The 25821-nt window shown below is 50.5% G+C and overlaps 1 protein-coding gene across 1 annotated transcript in view; it reads right to left on the minus strand.

Annotated features, from left to right (window-relative positions):
* Nucleotides 1–15491: 15491 nt before the first annotated feature.
* The window catches only part of MAD1L1 (MAD1 mitotic arrest deficient like 1), a 393552-nt gene continuing 383222 nt past the window's right edge, over nucleotides 15492–25821 (minus strand). Inside the window, exon 18 of the mRNA XM_009286395.1 lies at nucleotides 15492–16611. Within this exon, the coding sequence (XP_009284670.1) occupies nucleotides 16453–16611 (159 nt within the window). The 3' untranslated portion in view covers nucleotides 15492–16452. The remainder of the gene's footprint in view (nucleotides 16612–25821) is intronic.

Raw genomic sequence — 25821 nt, forward strand, 5'->3', positions numbered from 1 at the left:
GGGCAGCCACCTGCCCCGGTGTCCATGCGTTTCAAAACGTGGCCTGTGGGAAGAGCAATGTCCACACATAGAAACGTGGGGTGACAAAGGGTGGCAGTGGTGGCAGGTGCTGCCTGGCCAGATTCCTCTCTGAGGCAGCAGAGCACCTGAGAGGGGACGTGGCAGCCCTGGAGCTGGTGGCTGCCGCCTTCTTCACAGCTGATGCGTGTTGGAGGTGTCATGCCTGCCCCCAATCCAGCATTTGAGCCTCCTGGGGGCTTCAGCTGGATCTGCCGTGAGAGCGGGTGCAAATCGCATGGGAGGGCATCCATGAGGATGCATGGGAGCCCTAAGAGAGGGAGGTGCTCCCTGGTCACCACCCAGACCATGACAACAGCCAGACTGTGCTGGCTGTGCTCAAATCAAGCCGGTGACCTGTGGTGCCTGCTGGGCAGTGGGACCTTTCCCAGGGCTGTAAGTGCCACTGGAGCCATCTCTCCTCCAGCCCCATTGAGGCTTATGGGTCAGCCCATGCATCCACACCTGGGTGATACCCAAGGCCACCAGAGAGCCAGTGGCAGAGCAGGGTCCTGGGCACAAGCTCCAGCAGCCCAGCCAGCTCCCGCACCTGCACGCTCCCTCACTCCCAGCGACCCCAGCTAACCCCCCTCCAAATGCTCCCCTCTTCCCCGCTTCTAGATCAGCCCTTCCCTGAATCGGGGCTGGGTCTTGGCAAACCAAAAGCTCTGTTGCCCGAGACCCCCAAACTCATCACCATGGTGGATGTGGCTCTGCAGAAATCAGGAGCTGCAGCATAAACCCCCCGGTCACGTGCTTGCTGCAGCCTGGCTGCCTGTCACGCTCCGGAGCAATAAACCACCTTGTTTGCAGGAGAGGGTGGTTAGCAAGGGTGGGGGACAGTGCGGTGGAGGTGGCCCGAACACACAAATCCTTTGGGCGAGGAGGGGCCCGGGGGAGACTGGGGGCTGCGGAGGGGTGCGCTGCGGCGCTGCTGGACCGGACCCGAAAGGAGCGGATCGATGAGGGTGATTGAAGCCAGCACGCACTGCATTGGGCTATTTTTAGCACAGCCAGCAGAGCAGGAGTTTGGGAGCCCAGTCAGAATTTATTTGCATCTGTGAGTGCGCATCAGGGGGAGGACTGACAACGCGCTGCCCGGGCGCAGCAGCACCCTCCCTGCCCGTTTTGGGACCGGCTCACCTTGGCTTCAGCTCCTCTTTGGTGCACACCATGTCCCTCTCCTCCGCAGTGCCCTGTGGGGACAGTGCCATCACCACAAGGCTTGGGGCTGTGAGCACGATGCACGTGGACACAAGACGGGGACAGAGAAGAGGAGAGGGGATGGGCTTCGGGGGATGAAGGGGTTATTTGGGAAAAGCCTCGAACCTGCCTCAAACGCGCAGGGGGTGTGAACAGGTCTTGTCCTGTAGCAGCGCGGCTGCAACACTGCCCAGCTCCATGGAGCAGTGCCAGGCATAGACCTCGGGGGTGCCCCAGTCCTCTCCTCCAGATCCTCCCGCCCCATTTACTCACCACAGTCTTTCCATCATGGGGCCATAAGTTGTTTTTCCTGAATAGGTGTCTGGAGATGAAATTGTTCTTTAGAGAGAGATGCATAGCACATTTCCTTTCCTTCATCTCCAAACCACTGCTGCCAGCCGGTGTCTCGAGGTGCTGAAGGCAGTGAAGCTGCTGGTGGGCATGGTCGGTGGTGCTGGAGAAGCCAACCCAACAGCTACGCCTTGGCTTCTAGCAGTGACTTTGGCTTCACTTGAATTTACTTACACTCCACTTCTTCACGCCTCCTTTGTGTCATATACTCTGGTTTACCGCTCTCAGCCAGCTCACCAGCACCACCAGAAGGGTGGTAGAGATTATCCAAATGCCACCTTGAGAGTTTTGCTCATTCCCACCTTCCCCCGCCCAGTACTTAATGAAGGGAAACCATCTGATCCAGAGTGAAGCCACTTTTCTGGACTCAGTTTCCTCTGTGCAAGGGATGAGAAGACACAGAAGTATCAGGGATGTGGATTTTCACCACGTGGGGAGTAGCCAAGCAGGATGCCAGTTTTTACTCTAGTTTTGCTGCCCTCTCTTTTGGTCCAAACTGGGTGTGAACATGCCTGTTTCCCTCCCGCTGCAACTTCTCTGTCCCTGCAGAGTAACCAAAAGAGTCTGCCAAGTCTCTGAGTTTGCATGTGTGTGCCTTTTTAGTAATTCAGTGGAAACGTTAATGACACGGGGTGCACTGTTGTTCCTCAATGTGCCGATCGCTTCTCACATCCTACCAACATCTGTTTTTTCACACTCAGCTCAGCTGTCTTGAAATAGCCATTTGCTACTCACCTTTACTTACCTCGCCATTACAGAGCTCATTAATGTACTCCATCCTCGCTTTCTTTGGGACTAAAAGATTTCCATTTCTGTCTTTTATCAGCTTTCTCGTGGTTTATATCCTCTCCTCTCTTCACCATGCAATGCCCTTTTCTAATGAGCTCTTCTCTCCTGGTCCATCCTCTCCATTAAGCTACGCAAATGCTGTCCCCCATGTTGTCTTGCTCATCTCCTGGGCTCTCTTCTGGGCCTATCATATTCTTTAGTGCTTCCAGCTGTGAAAGGAAGCGATCAGCCCCGCATACAACTTCCACGCTTTCCTCCCACCCCACTCGCCTTCCTTGCAGCTCCCCAGCCCTCTGGTCTGGCTCATCCCACTGCAGTGTCCAGCCTTGACAGCCTCCTCCATCCTCGCGTGAGCCCCTGGCCAGCTTGCCCTGATCTGCAGGGGTGTGATGGGATGCCTCAAAGTTTGTGCATGGTGCCTGCAGCTTGTCTCTGCTGGGGGCCGCTTAAATCTTTTTTTTTTCTCTCTCTCAGCATTGCTTTTACACAGCAGAGCTCTCCTTGGGCATCTCCTGCCCTGCAATCAAGAGCTACCCAGCCCATCTGAGCGGCAGGAGGCCTCTCTGGGTACCGCAAAAGCTCATCTGTGGTCTCATAAGTAAACACTGGCACTCTTCACGCAATGCAGCTGAATTAATTAATCTTGTTCCACCACATTTGTAGCCAAGACACAAAGATTCCCATTCCCTGCAGTTGGGGCTTAAAGCCTGCTTCTCCCAAACGTGCCCTCCTGCCCCACCTGGGAGTTGTGTTGCAGTAAGATTTGAGGAGTGGGAGCAGAGCAGTTGTTGGGAGTCGCTCCAAGGGGCTGGCAGAGCCAGCGACCCCCTGGCCAAGCAGCCACGGAGTACATGGGCATGAACCGTCCGCCACTGTCCACCTGAAACACCCCTGGTGCGTTCAGCTCAGTTCAGGCTGACAAAGAGTTTGTGTGCACAAAAGCTCATTTTGTTTTTTTTTTTCGCCAGCCATCTCAGGTGTTGCAATAAGAGATATTACATCTCCATACAAACCTTATCTCAATTATATCCTTAGATCCTTCTGGCTGTAACAACACTACCACCCACTCCAGAGTTCACACACATACATCTCTGCCTGGGAAATCCCGGGCAGAAATGTGGCAGCCCTATGCATGAGAAATCCTTCAAGCGCTGACAGCTGACAAGCCCGAGCTGCTCCACAGCCTCCTCCAACCTTGCAGGGTGATCACAGCTTCTGAAAGACAGTCATATGCAGACAGCAGGGCTTGGGGTAAGACATGCGCCAGGAGACCGGCAGCAGAGGCTACGGAGAGCAGGTGAATTGTACAGCCAACCCAAACCTATTTCCATGGCGGAACTCATAGCTGGGAAGGAGGGTGAGCTGTGAGACATGGGCTGGTGTCTGATCTCCCACCCCTCTTGCAGTTCTGTCCTGGAGACCAGACGGTCCTGGCACAGCTGTCAGGACAGTGGGGAAGCAGAGATGGAGGTGCTGGAGCAGAGCTGGGAGCTGCCCCTCAGCACCAGCGATGGTCGAACCCTTTCTGATACAGTCAGGGGGCTCCTCTGGCTGAGGGGACTGAGAAGTCCCTGCCCCAGGCTGGCTTTGGAGAACAGCACACCCAGAAGAGCCCATCTGTGGCTGTGAAGGACTCAGCCACCGATTGCTGCCCCAGAGCTATCAGGAGAATGGGTGGATTCACCCACTGGGTGTGATGTCTGAGTCAGTCCCATCCTTCTCTGCAAAGCCATAGATGTACGTGGCTGGAGATTTCCAGGTGAGACAAGGTAGTTTGGGTGGCACCAGGGTACAAAGCCCTCCTTTGGATAACTGATCTTTCACCCTTTTCCAAAGAAGAAGAAACCAAAACAGCACAAGGCATTGTAGGAAGATGCCAGCAAGTGGGAGGAGACAGCTTATCCAGGGAGCTAATTTAGCTGGAAGGGAAGGGAAGGGTTGCAAGATATTCCCCTATTAGGAAAGAAAAATAAATACACAAGAGCAAGGAACCAGAGGTCAAAGTTCCTGTGGGGAAGTGATGTGGATGCATTTGATTTTAAAAAGCCAAAGCAGAGCTGGGGCAGATGCTGGACCCAGAACGAAGGCTGTTTCAGCCCAGGATTAAGAGGCAAAGGTTAGGATAAGGCTCACAGATACCTGGAAACCACAGAGGTGAGTGACTTATAAGCGGCACCACATTTAATCTGAGCAGAATGCATGAAACCAGATAATGTAATTGGAAGGGTTATTTAAACTGAATATTCAGAGGGAAAAATAAAACATCGCAGGGAAAATAATACTTAACACTTGTAATGTGCTTAGCATCTTCAAAAACTGGTCAGCCATTGACTGATTGCTCCTCTGCTAAGTCCAAAGGCTAATAAAAAGGGATGGTTCATTTAGTTATTTCACAGCTGAGCTTCTCAATAAGGCATGAGGAAGAGATTGCTGCTCTCCAACATGCTGGTAAACAAACAGTTGGAAGTAGGAAAATACAACAACATCTCAGCACTCAGTCACAGCTTCTTGCTCGGCTCCTTCCTTATTCAACTCGAGCTTGTCCAGACCAGGCCTGTGACAGGGAGCTCATCTGGAGGTCTGGCTGGGGAGCATATCATGGGGGGGGTCCAGGTCTCCAACAGTCCCAAAACTTGGTGTCTCCTGCTCGGGAACTGCCCCTGAGCCAGTGTCCACAAAAGCGTGGGTGGGGCGTCCACAGGGCAGGAGTGTGGGCATTCGTCCGTGGGTGGATGGGGTGGGTGATTTGGGCTCAGAGAGACCCCGACTGCATAGCCCTATTGCCTTGGCAAGTGTGGAGGCTGGAGGGACCAAGCAGCCTTTTGAATGGCAATAAAGATGGAGGTATTTCATGTTTGTTTTACTTAAAAAGTAAACAGTTCCTTTTGTGTTTGATGAGCAAGCGATTTTGTAAACACTGCAGAGAAAACATGACACAGTTGCACCTCGGTGATTTCCAGCCTGTTTTCTTGGCAGTGGCAGCGGAGGAGCGGATGAGCGCCCGAGGAGCTGCCCCACACGCGCTCCCTGGGTTGTCTGGGGGTGGCCAAGGGTCTGGGGGCTGCTCCCGGTCAGGTGCAAAGGGAAACAGCCGGGAAGAGGAAACGCTCATCAGGATGGAGCCATTCAGCCTGACATGTCCAGTCCCAACACGGGTGAGCAATGAACCCATCAAACACCAGGTACTGCCAGAGGCTAAGCGCATTGTGCCCCAGGTGCGGGTTTACTCAAAGCCAGCAGCCACTGTGGCCAGCGCGCGCTGCCCGAATCAGCCTCACCCTGCCAGTGCTGCCCATCACACAGCCCTGGGGCTGAAAAAACCTTTTTTCATATTGCTGCTGGTGGGAACCAATGCAAAGTTCATTTATGCCTAACCCAAAACAACAGTCATGGGGTTATGGTGCTTTGCAAAGTGGCTGTCAGCGCGTTCTCTGCACGTACCCCCACCTGCCACTATTTCTCCTATGCCATCACTCCACCACCACTTCATGATGGTTTTTGGCCTTATCAGCTTAGATACCCACTAAAACACTGCCCTCATCACTTCAGAGACAGGGAACTGCATGGATGCTCAGCTGCCCCCATAGAGGTGCCCTATTTTTAGTGCAGTGGACACTCCAGACCCCACTTTGCCAGGGCACAGGTCTCCCAGAGACCCTGTTCCAGATGTCCCAGCCCTGTGCTGGAGGGATGTCTCCATGCGGCTGCACAGCTGGGTCCCACCAGCCATCCCCAGACCGTGCAAAGTCTCCAGCTCACCCATGGGCTGCCGGGGCAGCAGCCAGCAGAGGACAATTGTTCACCCACGACCTGCCCAACCCCAACAGCAGAGAAGAGCTCCTAGAAGATGCTGGGGTGCTATTCCCCCACCTCACTGTTGGGTGATCCAAGAGGGATCCTGCTGCTTTATAGAAGAGATGCACAAGTATTCATCTCTGAAAGCATTTGCTGGGCTAAAATACACCCCCCCAGAGCAGACCAGAGCCCAGGGCTGAAAGCTTTTCTGGGACACATCCAGCAGCAGCAATGCCATCATCAAAAGCCTTTGGTGGAGACCGGGATTGAGGGATCTTACATTGCCCTGACTTTTTGCCCCAGGCACTGCCTCCTGCTCTCTCAGCCGTGCTTGTGGGCTTTGTGTCTTCTTTCTCTTTCTTCAGGTTTTCTTCTTCTTAAGTGAAATGTTCCCCATCTCTGCTGCTAGCATGTCCCTATGGACCCTGTGCTGGGAGGATGAGTTGAGTGAGAGCAGGAGGAGGTGAGCAGGGACTCCTTAAACCAGTGTTACCACTAAGCGCCTCTCCCCCGAGGTGGTTTTTGCCTGAGCGAGGTGTGGACCTTGGTCAGGACCTTGATGATTTATAGTGCAGGATCCATCCTCCTCATCGTCTGGGGGACCTGGGGAAGATGCTGAATGCAGATACAGCAGCAGCCTTGATGGGTCGCTGACACGTGTTTCTGACTGGAGGAAATTTGGGATGCAGTGTGCTAAGGATGCCATCCTAACTTCTGCTAAACGCTCACGTACAGCCGGGTAGCAGATATATGGACTGTGCAAGACACTGCCGATTTTCCTCTGCCTGTTTTTGGCATAACGAAGCCCAATGGGTGTGTATAAACAAAGCAAGCATCTCTCTTGCTGGACCTCATGCATCATTTATAGCCAGCTTTTCCATGGCACAAGAAACATTTACATATGCCAGCATTAATTCCGAATGCCACTTCAAAGCCATCTCTGTCTAATGAACCCCATGCGCTGTGCACAGCAAATTCCACCCGAAAAATAATTAGCAACACACGCCACCAAAGCATTACAAGGGGAACGCAGCACGCCAACTGCTGAAGCAAAATGAATGCCCGATTTATTTATTTTTTCCCCACTTTTTAGCAACATTCAGGCACTGACTCAAAGCTGTGCTCTGTTCTTGGCTTTGTAGGGCCCTGGGAAGTGTAACATTCCTGCTCCGCTTTCCAGGCTAGGGGTATGATTGATTTGGGAGGGCTTATACATTTTTCTTAGATCACAACTGGACTGAGCTGTGCAAGACCCTGCTGATTTCTCTGTGCCGGGGGTGCCTGCTGGGATTTAGGGTGCAGGCAGCTCTGCATCCCTTCCTCTGAAGTTGAACGGGTCCCAGGCTTGCGGGGTGCTGTCACCCTCTGAACTGAGCCTTGGACTGACGGCTGGGAGCAGAACGGGACACGAGTCTCACCCTGGTCTGACGTTCCCGTAGAGCCTTTAACCCCTGATTAGCATCAGCCTCACCAAGAAGAAAAGAAATTGGAGATGAGCTCAGGAGATGAAGGTTTCGGTGCCCCTACCAGCCACGGGTCCTCCCACCCCATGCCAGCCGCGGGCAGCCCTGCTGTGAACAGCTCAGGGAACAGAGCTGGCTTTAACAAAATTATTTCTTACAACTGTGTCAGAGCTGCACAGCCCAGCTCATGCTGGGAGGAGCAGCATGTTCTGCTCAAGGCCTGACGCGGTGGCATTGCCGTGGGAGACCCAGGTCACAAACCACCATGGTAGAGGGACAGAGGCCAAACCTGGGAGGTGGCTGTGGGAACAGGGGGACCGACCGTGCCGGGGTGACACTGGGATCCTGGATTCCCCTAGGTCCTGTCCTCCTCGAGTGGAAGGAAGATGCTTCGCAGGGCGCTGCTCTCAGCCAGGTGCTGCAATGCCCTGCATTGCCTCTCCAGTATCAAACCGTGGTATTCAAATTGTCAGTCTCTGACTTGCTAGGATGCAAGGGGTTAAACTGTTCTTCCTATGCAAATTAGGCTTAATTAATCCTTTTCATCAGTTGCAAATATACCTTCTGAACCCTATTAAAAACATGAATATGCAAATCCAGACCTTTTTTAATACTCATTTTCAAGGACTTGGAGTCAGGCTTGATTATTTGATTCCCGTTAACAGCCTGTAAAACCTGGTGCAAAATTTAATTTCCATTTTAAGTTACCAAAAAAAATATGAATCTGTTGGTAATTAAGCTAATTACAGTGTTACACTAAAGAAGAGACAAACAAGGAGGACAAGATCATTCATTATATTTAACACCGGTTACAGGACCTGGGGACTGTGCAAGGCTAGAGTTAACTGTGAAGCCAGGAAACAGCAGTGATGGAAAGAGGGTGCGTGTGGGGAGGCTGTGGCTTTTGGGGGACCTGGTGCCTTCCTCACCTTGGGAACATCTCTGCTTCAGTCCCATGAGCCACCTTCCTCCTCCTCCTAAGGAGAGAAGTGAGGAAGAGGAGGTGTAGCCAGGCTGGATGGTGTCAGAGGCATCGTGGGGTCTCCGCACAGGGCAGGAACGAGCTTGGGGTTGGGGTTTCAGGGCAACCTGTAGGACCACCCTATCTGCCCGTGTGACTGGGGCTGAGCATCCCATGCAGTTGGGTTTTCCATCCTTCCTGAGCACTTTTGCTGTATTAAAAATATACGTGTGGGGTGCAGACGGGGGGTTAGCTGTACTGGCAGCACGTGGGAGGAGACAGGTCCTGCAGACAGGGGCCGCATGTCCTGCTCTCCCGCAGGAGCTGTGATCCTGTCCTCGCCAGCGAAGAGCAGTGACCTCCCAAAAGCTGAGAGGGAGCAGAAGCTTCCCCTTTGCAGAAGCAGAGCCGTCGGGGAAGACCCATGACAAGGCTCTGCAGAGGCACCTAGAAACCACTGCTCCACACCCATACTGGTGAGGGGCAACCAGCGGTACAGGATATGACCCCCCTATAGCTCACAACCATGGCCAGCATACGCTGGGAGATGCCGACCAAACCAACTCCGCCTACAGTGAGTGCCACGGCCCAAACCTCCCTTGGGGTCACCTGTTGGGGATGGGCAGTCAGTGCTGGTGGCTCCCGACTTGCTCATCAACCTTCCTGTGCCTCCCAGCTCTGGCTGCGTGTAATTAAATAAAAAGTGCTGCTATAGACTGTTAATTATGGTTTACCACCGCAGTGATCCCTTAAAATCAGTCATTAGCATGCCTAGGATCTATTCTGCACTTGGTGTTTTCTAATGAGTTAGCAAAGTTAACGAGTGATTTGTCAGAGCAATAGTCCTCACCTCGGGGCTGGCAGCTCAGGAACGGCAGCATGCCATGGCGGGCTCGTGCTGTCTCCGTACGGGGTGAGGAATCCCACGACCTGGCTGGATGCACACAGGTGATGCTCTGCCCACATGAGGCCAGGGCTCGGTGTCCAGGATACTGGCGCACTGGGCAGGAGACTCCAGCATTGAAATGAAGAGCTAGCGTTACCTACAGACTTACCCAAAGACATCCGTCCTTGGCCGGATGGATCCACCCAAGAGATTGGTGCTATCTGTGGGCCTTTTCTCACTCCTCATCTCAGCTCCCAGGACTCACAGCGAGAGGAGCTGTCACTTCAGAGCATGCCACTCAAGGGCAGCTCTGCCTCGTAACAGAGGGATCAGAGCAGGAGCTGATCACGTACATCCCCAAGGACTGGAGCGTGACTCCCAAAGCTAGCTGTGGAAAGACACGTGCACGTGGAGGAGCCAGGACAGCCGCAGCGGGGAGAAGGGGTGAAAGAGGGACAGTGCGATTTGCCATCACCCCCTTATGTATAACGCTGGTCTCCCTCACACACTCCACAGTCAATGGGGAGTGGGAGGCACCTCCAAACCGAAGGACCTAAGTGAGGTCTATGCTTTTAATTTCTCTTTAGGGAGACTGCTTCTTGGTAGTGGTTATGGGGACAGCCTGGCAGATAAACCAGCCACCATCACCAGCAAAGCGAAGTGCCTGCAATCGTACGGCACAAATGTTACCCAGTAGGTGCTCACGGAGAGAGGAAAGGTTCATCTGCCAAAATTCAGAGCCTTTCACCTGCCTGGAGAACAGTTTCCATCACGTTGATACCAGAAGTTTCTGGTCACCAGATAAAAGGATTGTGATGATAGAGGTGATAAGGGAATGCTCTCGCCCTCTAGCCAAGCCCTGTGCCTCGCACGTCCTCCTGCATGTGCATCCTCCTGCCCTTCGACCTGTCTGGTGCATCTTGTCAACAGGATCATATTTTGGTGGGAGTCAGGGATGCAGAATTACCTTCTCAGTCCCTACAGGCAATCAGCTTGCTCCCCAAAACACGAGATATGATTGCCCTTATTATTTTAGCTTGCATAGCAGCGAGTCTTGTTAATGGTCATAAAATTATCTAGTCCTTATTTAAATCCAACAACCGTCTGTGTTTCAATGACCTCCTGATGGTCTCTGGCTTTGTTCCAGGTTGAAGAGGCATCAGAGGGACCAGGGAGGAAAAAGAGGCAGTGGGAGGATTAAAGAAAAACAACCAAAACCACAACAAGCAACAGTCAACAAAGAGAATTCAAAGTAAAACAGGGAATATTAAAGAGAGCTCAATCAGTCAGCTGGAGAGTTCAAAAAAACACAACGTGTCACGAAGAGAAGGAAACAGCATCAGGTAAAATTAGCAACACTAATAAACTCACCACACTGGAGCCCGGGCCAGGAAACAGCACGCAGAAGACATAGAGGCAGGGAGATGCTTGATCCCATGTTGGGGAAGCAGGAGAGAGAACCAACACAACCTGAAGGAACGTGCTTCAGTGGTGGTTTGGGTGGAGACCAAAGACATGGGCTGCTCCCGAGCCCTCCAGCATCAAGGAGCTGCCTTTGTGCTCCCTAACTTACACGGCAGTGTTTTCTTTAAAGTGTATTTTCCTTCTGTTTTGTCCCTTGTATTTGCTTCGAGGGAAAATGCGCGCACAAGGAAGGCTGGAGACCCAGCCACCCTGGGTGGAAGGAGCAGGAGCAGCCGCTGGGACAGCTGCCCAGGGCCGGGGTCTGAACAGTCCCTTAGTGAAGGCTTTGGCCAGTGATTTCTACGTATAAGGTTTCTGAAGCAAAAATCTCTTATTTCCTTTGGATGCCAGACCGCTCCCCTGTCCTTTCAAATAACATCTACGAGCCCCTGGAGTACCAAAAAATTTTACAATAATAATTCCCCCAAAGAGAAACAAGAAATGGAAAAACCCCAAGCAGCAGAGAACTGTTGTAATACAACCAAGCTCCAACACAGATTCCCATCAATTTTGCAGCAAACCTGAGTCATGAAATTAAAAGTAGCATCAGCATATTTCCTATTAGCTAGGGTTCCTTTTTCAGAACAGATCATACATTCCTACCCTATTTTTCTAGACACTTGTGTCAATGCGATATCATCAGATGCCGTTCAGTTGCTCCTCTTAGCCTGAAAAAAGCTTTCCTGTTGGGAAGGATGGGATTTTAATATTTAAAAAAGACTTCGTGAAAAAGCTTTGCTGATTATTTATTTATTTATTTATTTAATATCCCTCCCCTGATCAGAGTGGGCGCGTTTTGTAGCTTTTAAATATCATGCAACTTTTAGCATCGCTGCTATTAAATCCGAATCTGCTGTCACAGCAGGCAGCGCGAATGGGATTTACACCAGCGCGGAGAGCCTGTTCTGTCCTCCCCAGCCTGCCTCGTCAAGAACGTGCCGTCGTTAGCTACGGTCACCTGGCATCTGACACCGTCATTATTTTCCCAACGTCTTCAAACAGCTAAAAGCTGTAACAGAACCAAACCTGCCCTGGCTGCATCATCTCCCGCACCGAGCAGCATTGGCTGCCGGGGTCCGGCATTACCTTGGTGATGTCCTAGGAAGGCTTTGCCTCTCTCCCCCGAGGCTTGTTTTGACATGTCTGCCCATCAGCCCAACTCACACCATTCTTAGCTGTCTCTCAGCCTGCTGCTGGGGTCATGAAATGAAAAAGGGTGGATGCTGCTCTGTGTTTCTTCGGCGTGTTGGAGTGAGCAGAGGGGAGTGATGAAGAACTGACAGCAACAGCAGTGCTGCAGCAGTGGGATACTGTGTCTGACCCCCACCCATCATGAGCCCCGGTGGGATGCTGCTGCCCACCTGGGCAGCATTTGGGGTCAAATAACCTTCACTGCTGGCCGGCGCTGGGAGGCCATGACTGGGAAGCAATATTCCTATTTTACAGAGCCCACAGTGCAGAAGGGCTCACTGGCTTGTCCTGGGGCAGGCAGAAAATGCAAGAGCCAGGAGCCGGGATCACTCCTGCCCCATCGCTCTCCATACCCCCATCCTCTCTGCACCGCCATGAGCCAGTGCAGCTCTCCCCCAACCCAGCAGCAGTGGGAGGAGGTATTTAGGGATGCTCATCCCCCTCCATTGCGGCTCTCCTGCCCAACCAGAGCCTGGGGCTGCCCAGACAGTGGCCCTGTCAGCCACCCCTGACAGCTAACCCCACCCGCGCTGGGAGAGGCGGAAGGGAAACGGCACTTTGTGAGGAGCTCCGGGGAGGGAAAGGCCTCTCTGCCCTTAAGGAGATGGGAAAAACCCTGGGGGCTTGTGGGAGGGGGCAAGGCAACAGCCTCTGTACAACACTGCTGCACACCCTCGGGAAGGCTGTGATCTGTGCCTTGAGGCAGCGGCTTTTGTTCCACGCTGTGGGGAAGGGGAGGGGAGGGAGCCTCCAGCCGGAGCCCCGCTGCAGCCAGGGGTGTGCGGGAAAACCAGTGACTTCCCAGGCCCCGAGGTGGGAAGAGCCCGGGCCCAGGCTGCCACACAGCCTCTGGAGACGGCCAGCAGGAGAAGATGGCTTTTCTTTCCTTAGTTTAGAAACTGTGGCTTCCCTTTCTGTCCAGCACCGTTTCTTCTTCTCCATCCGTCCCCAGCCCCGCTCCTGCCCTTCGCTCCGTAGGTACCTACCTCCATCGCAGCTTCATGATCTCCCTCCGTTCTCCCTCCCTTCCTCCTATAGCGTTACATGGAGATGATCCATAACTAACGTCTAAGAATCCCAAGCTTCTCATGGCTCATCCCAAAAAGGTTTCTTTAGTCCCTTCTCAGGCATCATACACTTCCAGGACAACTCTCAGGCTCACACAAACAACACGCAATGATGCCAAAAGAGCCAGGAGACACAAAGCCGGAACAAAAGACTCCAGGTTCAGAGATGTGACCTTAGGAGAGGCATGAACTTTGCCATAACTGCCTTAGCCAAGAGCTCTGCTGCTTTCAAGGACCGTATGGCAGTACTTGACAGCTCATTGCCCCTCTTTGGTATTTATATATGCATGCAGATGAAAAGGGTTGATCAGTAGAGGAGCGGGGGCTCGCAAGCAGTTTGAGCGAAGGGAAGCTTCAGGCAACACTGCAAACAAGACAGTGCTCCGACACACAGAGTCCCCCAGCCGTGCATTAATAAATCATATTTTACAGCTTATAGCACATAAACCCAGGGAGTGTGCACGGAGACCCAGCAAGCATACGCACACTTGTTAACACTCTCACCTCTCCCCTCCAACCAACTGCAGATTTATTACCCATCTCCCAAGATTTTCTAAAAGGATTTTCCGCCAACAGGGCTGGAGCTTTGCAAGGGACAAGCCGAAGCCAGATGGGACTTGTGCCCCTACCACCTGGGTGGTTGAAGCCTGCTGTACCACCAGTGGCAACCAGGGTCTCTGTTTGCACTGCCCCGGGGGGGCTGCCCCCGTGGAGAGGGGCTGTGGGGAGCAGTGAACACAGTGGCAGGGCCCTACGATGGGCTGCCAAGCCTTGTGTAGCTCGGCACGGAAGGAGCAATCACTGAGAAATTCAGCATCGCAGTTACTCCTCGCAGCTCCATCACGGCTGAGACGAGCAGTATAATGATGGCAGCAGAGACGGGAGCTGCCATGGTGGCAGGGTTCAGCCATATGTTTGGGGCTTCAGCCTGAATTTGGTGTCGGAGCTGGAAACTGGGGAGTCTCCGCTTCTCTCCCCGGGCCCAACCACAAGCCTGTGTCCCACAGGTGGCCCAGGTGTCTTTGCAATGGTCACACTTCCACATGAATGCTCTCAGGCCTCCATCAGCGAGTCTTAGAGCTCCCAAAAGCCCTGGTTTCATGTAGTGCCCAAGCCTGCTCGCTCTGCACCAGTGTTACGCCACGAGCAGGGCAGGGATGCTGCTGGCCAAGCAGGACAGTTACCTCAGCAGCTTCCCAAGCCATGAGCAGGGCCAGGCACTGCACCACGCCAGCACACCTGGCCAAGTACCCATCCTCACGACACACCTCTCCCAGGCATGCTGCTGTATTAAACTTAGTTGAACAAATCAGTCTTGCTGGGAGAACGGGATGCAGAGTGGTAATTCGTCTGTCTCTCCTCCCCACCGAAGGTGTCTTGGAAGACTACTGTGTTTTCTACCCCAACTTACTATCTTTCCATTCTTGGGAGGCAACTTTCCAACAGGCAGAACGTGTTTTCCCTTGTCACTCTCCAGCATCGCTTCTCGCTTCACCCATGTTTTGCTAAGACAGAGGGTTTATTGTAAACTTATTAATTACTTCATTTCTCCTGCGAGGAGCCAGGAGAAAAATTTTCAGAGGCAGCCAGGATCCGCTATTGTGTTGGCGGAGGAGCCGAATGCCGCTGACGTCATGATTAATTTTCCCCATGACTGAGGAAGGCGACTCTCAGTGCCACGTCGTGCATATGAATCAGGCAGCGTTCCCCTGGCACAGCATGCCAGGCAATTCATCTTCCACCAGGACTTCTTCAAGCAGAAGAGAAAACACCAAACTTTTGCTATTGCACTTCCCTGCAAAACCCTGCGGAGAGGAGGGTTGGGGAAATGGGGGCTGCAGCCTGCCCAGAGCACACGCTTGTCCCTCCACCTCTGATCAGTTGGGTCTATAGCAGCTATTTTCCATGCCTGTAGACACATCAACAGGTCCCAGAGTGACTTCCAGCATGCATGGCCAAACCCTGCAGCCACTGTGAGCGTCTAAGCTAACTTTCTAGCCTGCTTACTGCTACCTTCTCTCCAAGCTTAGGAAGTATGTTGCTGCTGATACCAAGAGGAAATCAATATGCACAGAAGTTCGTAACAAACTAATCTGGTTTACAGCATGAATGAGACTTGCCTGGAAAAACTGACATAATGATGTCCTTCCTTCTCAAAGCAGTACCAGCATCAGACCATTGATGGACAGTTCATTATCGTGCTTTACATGTGGGGAGCACAGCGTATATCCCAAATAAAGGAATCATACATTCAGTTTGGGAAGTGACACTTTATTCTTATGATAGAAGAACTATATCCATTGTAACACAAAATGTCGGACTTCAGGGGGTGCTCCATCCTCCACGGAGGAGAGGAGGAGGGAGACCCCCAGCAAGGTGCGCAGGTACCCACAGCCTGGTGGCAGGCAGCAGGCTAAAGCCAGCAGCAGTGAGCACACCCCAGAGAGCTCCCTCCCACCTTCTGCAGTCCTGAGATAACCAAGAGCCCAAGCGTCTTGGTGAGGAACAAAAAGCACGCCAGGGACATCTGAGCACACCACACAACACAGAGGTGTCAACACAGGCATAGGGTCTTCAAATGGCCCTTTATGCTTGTGCTTGTCTGCCAAGTGATGGCAGACTCAGGTAACTGGATATCTTGAAAATAATTTCAACCCTGTGGAGTGACGAGCTGTTTGCAAGAGCAGGAGGTATCCACAAAGAATCTGCTACTCATGACTGATCATTCCGCAGGTCCCTGTCATCAGGGACCAAGCCCTTGGCTCCCATTAGGAGAGAACAACCATGGGGGCAGGAAGCACCAGCCTCCCTCAAGGCTCGTCTCTCTGCTGGGGCCCAGATTTGGAGGATCTTTTTGGGAAAAGCTGTGAACAGTAATGCCGTGGCTCCTCAAACCAGCAGTTCCCACCATCTTCCCAGAGATGCTGAGACAGTCTGGGGAGTGATGAACACATTTCCCAGTTCAAAAGTGGGGCTTGGGTCTTGGCACAGGAGAGCCCTGGGATGGAGCTAGACTTGCCCTCCCACAGGAGGGAAATTATGCTTTTCAGAGGAATCAGTGGGGTTTGGGAATCAGCATGAAAGAAGGGGGAAGAAGGAGTTCCCTGCAAAACAGAAGCAACCCAATGCCACAAATTAAGGGTGGGAAGGAAGAATTTGTCCTCGCTACCTCAAGTGTCCTGCCCAGGGGTGCTCCATGCCTGGCTGGTGGCTGGCAGTGGGACGCTAAGCAATGGTCTGGCGGCTGAAGAGGTCGAGGGTGAGGGCGCTGAGGAAGGCCGGGATGCTGTCCTGGCGAAGCAGGTGGAGTTCAATGAGCTCCCGGATAGTTCGCGAGAACTCGGTTTCCAGAAGCTGCATTTTTCCACCGGAGGAGCTGGAGGCCTGAGGGAAAAGAAGAACAAGCCCATTAGTACAGCGGGGTTTTAATTCACCTCCCGTGATGCAGGGGAGAGCGAGCGCAGTCACCCTGAAGCCTCCTTCGGCACGGATCCGCCTGTAATCAAGGACACGTTACCTGCTGCAGCGCAGGTGTTTGGCACACGGCGTAATTGGGCTGTTATTGAGTTGTGCATTTCCAAGGTCCCCACGCGGGACCCCTGCGTGAGCCTCCCCCAGTGACAAATGGTGCGGTGGGGACATGAGTGGTTCGACTATCCTGGAAAGAGGCTGCACAGGGGCCAGGCTGTGCCGCTGGCACAGAACCGGGGGTGCCCACATGAGGGTTCACCGTCGCCACCACCCCCCAGGTCTTGGGTGGCAGGAGCTACACGCAAGGGCTTTTTCTCCATGAAAACACTTATCCCTGAAGTCATTCTGCTTCTGTAGGAGGAAGCAGACCTGTTCCTAATTAACACGACTCCTTCCCAATGAGCTGCTGATCCGCCCCGCATCCCTAAAGTGTTTCTGGATGTTTAAATCAGCCCAGCAGCGCATAGCCGAGAGCTCCAGAGGAATTATTCCAGAGATGCTCTCATGAAAATAAGGAAACTCAAAATGTGGGAAGACATTACAAATCTCCTGTAACACATAAAACAAGCAAAAAAAAAGCTAAATGCAAGAGAAATAAGGAATTCTTGAAGCCTCTCTTGCCCCCAGAGGCACAAAAGCTGCTTGTTTATTAATAAACAGCAAAAACATCACAGTGCAAATGCTAATTTTTTCCCCCTGCCATTTTCCTCTTCAAAATGCTCCCGTTCCTAATTGCTCTGCAGCTCTGCTTCCCCTCGGAGCCGAGGTGGGGCAGCGCAGGCGGTGCCGGGCAAAGCCGGCATCCCCCTGGGGCAGGCAGGAGTGGGGCAGACCCCCACCCCAATGTACGGATGCCAAAAGCCAGAGCGGAGGATTGCCACGTGAAGGGAAACCATGACTTTACCTGCCAGGAGAGAAGGGAAGCGATAACTGCCGAGAGCCCTGGGGAACCTGCTTGTTTCTGATTTCATGTTCTCAGGAGCCTGGATACATTTGATTATGAACTTTTCATGTATGAGTCACTTTGGATTGCAAAGAGCGCAAGACACTGAGGATGCCCCCATCACCCCTGAGCCAGGCAGGGAATCTAAACAAGGTTTCTGCGTGGAAAAGTAAATTAGCTTTTGTTTAAATCTCCTCCACTTCGGCTTGGTTGTTTTTCAGCAACTCCAAAGGATGTTTAGTGCTTTAATCCACTGCTTACTGGAGCTACCCGACTTGCTTTCTGTGCAGCTGATGTACCACTGGGTCAGATTAAAGAGGCTAAGCAGGAAGAGGGCAGAGATGGCAGATGAAGAAGCCAGGTGGAGGCACAGGGAGGGACGTACATCCACAATCCATGTAAAGCCAGAGGTGCAATGTGAGGCTGTAGCATAGACAGGAGCTAGTACACGGGCTGGATGCTGTGAAAGCAGCACAGGTTTTGTTTTGCAAATCCCCCCCGGATTCGGCTGATGGGAAGCGCTGGTTTCGGAGGAAGGTCCGATTATTATAAATGCATCAGTTGTGTCTCCAAAGTCAGCGCTGAATTGGATTCATCTAAAATGGGAATTAAAGCTCTGTATGAAATACACACTGCCTCCTTCACAGATTTAAAACACTCTTTGGGCACAGAATTAATTTTCTAAGAATTTACAAGTAAATCCATTAATTGGTTTACTAGTTTAATTAATTAAAGCAAGTTCCTTAAGAAATTTAGCATCCAGTGCCAGACCATTTGCTTGTGTTTTATGATCTCGGAAACAGAGTAACATAAACATTTTAAATTTCCCCTCTACTTTGATCTCACTGGCATTGCGGGTGAAGGCTACATTTGAATAATTTTTTTTTTTATGAGATTAATGGTAATTTCTACTATTCTTCATAACCAAAGTTTCCTTCTTCAGCAGAGGCAGAAAAATAATGTTCAGAGAAAGTTATGTGAACAAATACGTGCTTCTGAGAAGACTGGTGTTTCCCACTGCATTCAACGGGACCGTGGTTTCTCTCAGTTGTCGGATGGTCAAGAGAGGCACCATCCTCCCCGCCGCAGTCTCCCTCTCCCCAGGAACTCAAAAAAATCCAAAAAACTCAAAAAGCTTCCAAAACCCAGACGTCTCACCCAGGTTTCTTACGAACTCTTCTGCAACAGAAACAAGGCAAGAAGGCAGCCTCTTGGAAAAAAGGCAATTCTTCCTCTGCTAGGAGATGTTTACATGCTAACTTTGAGGATGGATGCACTTGCAGTTCGGTTCATTCAATCTCTCACTGCTTTTAAAAAAATTTAGAAACACCTTTTTTTTTTTCTGGGAGTGTTTTAAAATTGCTATCATTGTTACCTTTCTTATTATTTGTTTTTATTGCTTTTTTTCCTTCACCCGTCTGTTCATAATGTAGTATAGACTGGGATATATAGATAAATTTGTTGCTTTGAGTTCAACAGCAGGAGTACCTTTGCAGCATGTGCTTTACAAATAAAGTGATTATATGAAATAGCAGCAGTATGTTCCCATTAATTCACAGGATTTCTTTTCAAATGCCAGTCTGCACCCTGCCTGGTGCACCCGGCAAGCCGCAGGCAGAGAGGGAAGTGCCAGGGTGGGTGGCGTGGGAGTGGGAGCGAGCAGGGGATCACAACAAGGCAGGGGGATGTCCAGGGGTGTGCGGGACTGAGGAGGGGGAGGACACTGGAGGGGATGCTCTGCTGTATGAACGCTGCAGGGTCTGGTTGTTTCGCACCATTTTGGATCAATGCAGAGCATCCCTGCGACTCCAGCTCTAAAAACCAGATTTATGAAAGATACAAAGATGAAATTTTTCTTACAGCGGTTCAAAGCTATAAGGGCGCTCGAGTCCTCCTCTTCACAGTCATAGCTAGGATGCCCTCCACTCATTTTTAATCAATTTTTTAAATTAATAAAAAATCTCAACCCTCAAAGAAAAACTCCTGGACACAACCCCTGCTAACAAGAACTTGCAGGTGACAGCACATACCAACTATTCACATGGCACACTCCATGTAATGCAATCGCCATTCAACCTGGTGATGCATCCCTGGGAATTCAAAGTTTAGATGAAGCCAAAAGCCTCCCAAGCCCATCTAGGTAGAAAATGCCCAGCTGAGGAACCTCAACAAGTGTCACTGATCCACGGGGACAGTCCATGAGTGGGAATAGGGCAAGAGAGACCAGAGCACATTCAAACCCAGCCCTGTCTGCTCTGCACCCAGCACTATTGACATGTCTTACTCAGAGCTACTTCACTGTAGTGTGTTGTTGCTTTTAACAGACAAGTGTGAAAGAAAAAGCATCAAGATTTAGAGTCAAATTGAATAGACGGGGTCGAAGGAAAAGCCGAGCCTGTGAGTACCTCCATCCGCCCTGTAGTCAATGCATAGAGGAGTCAATGCAACAGGAGACTTTGGGGACCACCACCACATTTCACTCCCCCTTTCCCCACTGTGCTGAGCCAGCCAAGTGCAGCGCTTCACTACAGATGCAAATATTCCCCCCGCACCCCCAGCTTCTGCGAGCACAGAGCAGCCCAGGATGCTGAAGCTAAGTACTATGAGAATACCATCTCACAGGTACTCTTTACATAGAACTATATTGGTTTCTTCTAATTCATGGAAAAAATCTGCCTGGCTCACTAAACTACTGAGATTCAGGTCTATGTTATGTTTTATTCAGATCTCAAATACTTGCAAAAGGCAAGATTCCAGCTTTCGCTAAGCTCTGTTGCCAGTTCAGTCTGATTTAAGGCCTATCGGGACCTTTTCTAGAAAAGCAATGGAAATCAATCTTTGTCCTGTGTTACCGCATACTTGGTTCTGCTGGGGTGGGTGTTGCGACTCCTGCTATAGATTTGAAGGGTGACACCCCATTTTTCTCCTCGCAGGCTGTGCTACCCCATAGAGCAATCAGATCAGCGGGCAGATTTCGCTATATTGTAAAACACGAAGAAAACAGGTCTATTTACCACATGGCAACATAAACTTGCTGCTGCTCCTGGATCTGCTCGGAGAAAGAAGCCGTTAGTACAATTGTTTTTCCATAAGAATCAAGATCAGCTGCCGCCTGCCAGAAGGAAACATCATAAATCTTCCTCTTAACCCTGGAAATTGGTAAATTAGTCAAGGCTTTATTGTTTAGATATACATATAAAAGTCTCTCAAATAACCACCAGCGTGGTAGAAAAGCGAGTTCTTCTCTCCAACAGGGACCATCTCAGCAAGGAGCAGACAACGCAGAAGACGCAGAGGAACAATAGGTGTTCCCAAATGTCCCTGCTGGGGAATGGACCTGCAGCTGGCCGGACGGGGCTGGTAATGCTGCAACGTATGGACCATAAAGGAGACTCTATCAACAGTTGTCACTTCAACGTAACAGGGCTTCTGACTGCGCTGATTTTGCTGAGATGGCTCTTTGCCCCCATGCTGCTGTTGCACAGGAACGCTTCCTGAAAGCCAAGTCCTAGCTTTTACTTCTCCGCTTGTTCCACGAGCTGAGGTATCCCCATCAAAAGTGTGATGGTGTCTCCTTTGGTCATTTACAAGCTAACATATGGTTCAGAAGTGCACTCTGAACTAGATACACCAAATTTTAGTTTCTTGTATGCCCTTTTCCTCTTCTCTCTGACATATTTTGGTACCTAAAAACAATGGATTCTCTCACTCTGGCTCCAAAAGTGCCATCAGCTATAAACTGGCATGCAGTGTGACTTTAATCATGCAAAGGATGCTTCTTGAAAAATACTGGTTGAGCATAAGACCCAATGTCCTGTAGGCCTTCAGATTCTGGAATAAGATTGAAAAGAGGGTGGTTGCATGCCCCAAGAAGGCAGCTGACATGGGGATGTGGTATCACGAGAAAACATGGGGTAGAAATGCAGAAAAAGGGAGAAGAGGGCTTCAGCATTCAGTACCACCTGATAATCTCATCTAGGCTCCCTTTCCAATGAAAGGTTGGACCAGATGATCTTTCAACATCCCTTCCAGCCTGGGCTGTTCTATGATTCTATGATTTCAGTTTAAAGTGTGGATGTTCTACCTCTGATTTCTACACCAAGAAAGCACAGCTGCCTTCGGGGGTGCGATCCACACAGTGGATCCACACAGTGCAAAGCTGAGAGATCACCATTATGGGTCACTCCGGACAGGCACACACACATGGGGCAGCCCACCAAGCACAGATGCGCTTCTGCATCTACAAACACACCCACCCAAGTGACGGAGGTAGAGTTTCCAAATGGATTTTGGCGAGCTGACAACAGCTATGGTGAAACTTTGTGCCAGGCACAGCAGGCAAGAGAGTTGTGGCTCAGCTTGGGAACCCCAGTTCAAACACCTCCTCAGTGTGAGGAAGGGTGAAGTCTAGGGCTTTGGCAGGGCTACCAGAGTGGCTTTCCACCCCTTGGCACAGTCACAAGCCTTTGCTTTGCAGATGCCGCTTGGCCATGCTCTACGGTAGATGGTACTTTTCAAGGCTAAGATGTATTGGGGGTCAAAACAAGCAAGTGAATCATTGTCCAGTGACATTTACCCAGTGAATGTATTGCGGAGGCTCCATCTCATCTGCTATGCTCTGTCCATAAATCACTGTCCATGCTGCATCCCTACGCACAACTGTTCTGAATACACACGGCAAACAGTTGCATGCGTGCCGAGGGAAGGGCCAGCACAGCTTCGCATCCGAGACACCACACAGAGCTTCTCCCTGCTCTGTTCAGGTCCACAGGCTCCTCTGGCATTACGGGCTGTGCCGTGGCTGTGCTCTCCTCTCCCTGCCCCGGTTTTTACTGCCATTTTCATTGTCCTTGTATTCCCTGCCCCACCTTGAAGCCTACTCTGACACAGGGTATGCACATCTCCCCATCAGATCGATCCCTTTGGCAATTTGCCTTCATCATTCAAATCCCTCAGACCTCCTCTTTGCGCAGGACAGTCACTCCCTCTTCCCCAACGCCTTCCCCCATCAGCAGAAGTCCTCAGGGTTGACCGTGCTGTCTGATCACCTCCCGAAACCTCCGCAGCGCTATCACCGTGTGCACCACAGACCCTCTGCCACCAAGTGCCTTGGGCACATTGGTGGTCCTGATGGCCCCTTGCCTCCCTCTGACGCCTTCCCCGCGGTGACCACCGCCTACCTTGGCACCCATTAATACACATAAACCCTGTCACAGCCCAACAAACCTCTTTGAAAATATCTTTTAAGAGGCTGCCAGCTCTGACTTTTAAACGAGAAAACCCTTTTGTTTCTGCCTCTTGCTTCGGATGCTGAGATTTTTCTAAATGTCAAACGCCGCCTTGTCCACATGTACATGTTGAGGGGGAATGCACAGATGCTGAGCGGGCTGGCACCCTCTCCCCAGGTCTGCAAAGCTGATAGATCACCACTATGGGTCACTCTGGACAGGCGCACACACACACAGGGCAGCTCACCAAGCACAGAGCCAGCCAAAAAACTGGAGTGCCCAGCAAATATCCAGGGAAAGCATGTGTGTGTGTGTGCATGCACGCACATGTGGAAACTGCCTGCTGAAATTGTAACAACCCAAACACGAGGTTTTGAGATCTAATTGCTCAAACTTGGCTCTCTTGGGTGATGATATCATTATCAAAATCCCCCAATTGAGTTACGCCTCACCAATCAATCTCTCCTAAGCATCACGCACTGCTCAAATACCAGGTCCCCAGGTAGCCACTAAATCACTTTAATTAGAGGCTGTTCATTTAAAATTAAAGAAATATAAAAAAACCAAAAAAACAAATTGTACACAAGATGTGCTTACGGCTAGAAATATTTATGAGGTTATTTAGCAAACTGTTTACTGGTTTCCTTCTGCTTTTTGTGGTAATGGGCAGGTTTCAGATGGCCTGACAGGACGCCTGCCCAAGGTAGCTCTTGCAGGATGTGCAGCTCTTCATCAATCAAGTCACCTACCTTTCAAAAATGACCATTCCTTGTCTGCAGTGAAGTTTTTCCCCCTTTAATATCCTCTTTGTAACCCAAAAGAGGAAGAGCACTTCTTTATAATAATTGCTTCTTGCCAAGACCTCTGACCTCTGTGTCGCCAGCTTGCTATATAAAGTGAATTTATGAGGCAGAGAGGGATGGATGCCTGTAAAGGGCCTTCCAGGAAATGTAATGAAAAAGCTGCTTTTAGCTGCTGAGCAAAGAAAAGCAAGCGCCTGGCAATGCCAAGAAGAAAATTGAAAGCTGGGGTGGGATAAGTGAGAAACAGCCCTGCGTGCACTGAGATTTATAGCAAACATTTCCTTTCTCTTTCTTATTATTCAACATTGAGATGAACCACAGCCCCACAATGTCTTCCGCGCAAGAGGTCAGCTTGTATGCTTCCATCTTAATCAGAAACATGACCCAGGCACTATGCACATAAGCGACAGAAGTGATGGGGTCCTGGATGCTGCACGAGCTCAGCAGCAAAGAAACACAGAGCGGGGCATATTGCATAGCAGTGAGTTTCTCCCTACAGCTACGTGTTTTGATCTATGTGAGCTCTCCTGCACCCGATGTAAAAAGATGAAAAATGTAAAAAAGAGCAGGGACATGCGCTGAAGCACCTGTACCCTCTTGATGGGGAAAACCGGTTGGCGTTAATTCTGGGGGACGGTGCTCTGCGCAGCGGAGGGCAAGTCAGCATCTTCTCTCAAAAGATTTCTCCTACAGGTTAATGCCCTTTAAACTGTCAAACGTGATGCCATAAAAATAAGATCAAAGGCTTTAAAACAAGGGGAACATGTTTTTTGATTCATACTATTACTATTTTATATCTGAATATTCCTATAGAGCTTTTCATCCTGGAAGACAGGTCTTTGAACTGCTGTGATTTCACCTATCACTGAGGAGCAACCCCTGGGGTAAAACGTGACAGCTATTATCAGGGTGCATTAATGTTACTCAACAGTTCAGGACAGACAGAGACAAATATATCCAATTTGAATCATAGGTTTGAAGAACTACTGTTCAGTGTGGATTAATACCCATGCATTTTCCAAAAGTGCTTTGAGAGTTTTAAAGGACAAGTATTGAAACTAAAATTCCCTGTCTCATTTGCAGGATGCATTCAGCCTCCCACCATTATGCTGTAAATTGAACATCAGTATAGTCAAAGAGGGAAGAGGGTAACATAAATGATTCATTCGTAGCCATCTACTTTTGCATCCACAGATTCTGATGGGGATCTCCAAACCAACTATCAAGGAGATTCACTCTGTGGAGATTTGTTGAGGTGATACCTAGAAATGGTTCAGCTGAATACAAGACTGGTGAGGCTAAATCACAGCAGACTATTCACATCACAGAGAAAGGATAATTGCATGAGATGTCCACTCTAAACTAATACTGGCAGCCAGCTGTAAGTCAGAGCTTGAGATCCTAAATTATAACTTTTTAACAGGCCTCAGGACTGCTAAATAATGTTCACCGCAATATGTTTATAAACATCAACCATGAAGGAGTGTAGATGAGAGCAAGGCACAGGGCTCACATAATTTTTCCAACCCCATCCTGTAAAAATCCAAACTATGAAATTAAGCCTTTAAAGCCAATACCTCGTTAAAAGGCTCAGGATCTTTACAAATCAGTGTCTTTCCTTGACATATGGAGAAGCCGTGCTGATCCCCCAGCCACAGGTATCTCTGACCTACAATGAAGCCCTTAAGAAAAAGCAGCCAAATGTGCATTATCCCAACTGCTGTCACAACCACGCGCTGCAGAGCTGGACCGCTCCAGCACCCAGGCTCCAGCTTTCCAACCATCTGCGAGGTGACTGTATTGGACTGGTCAAGCTGCAGAGTGAGTAGCTAACAAGCTTTAACAACATCTAGCCCATGTGTTCTGTCTAGTAAAATGCCAACCCATCTGTCTGTAACATTAGTGAATCCATAGAAGCCATATGCAGGAGAGACATAAATTAGGGAGAGAAAAATCTCCCGTTACTTTCTCTGAAATGACTCTGCAGTTGTAGCCTGCAATGCTAGGGACTGAGTGTTATTTACGTTCCTTTTTCCCAGCCAAATCACAGCCTCATGTAGCTCTCCAGCCCTGCCATCCTGAGGCAGTTTCTAGTCTGCACCTGGCCCCGATGAATATGGTGGCTTGGCACAAAGAGAAAAGTAGGTGC

The sequence above is a fragment of the Aptenodytes forsteri genome, unplaced genomic scaffold, assembly GCF_000699145.1.
Source record: "Aptenodytes forsteri isolate BGI_AS27 unplaced genomic scaffold, ASM69914v1 Scaffold55, whole genome shotgun sequence".
Taxonomy (NCBI): Eukaryota; Metazoa; Chordata; class Aves; order Sphenisciformes; family Spheniscidae; genus Aptenodytes; species Aptenodytes forsteri.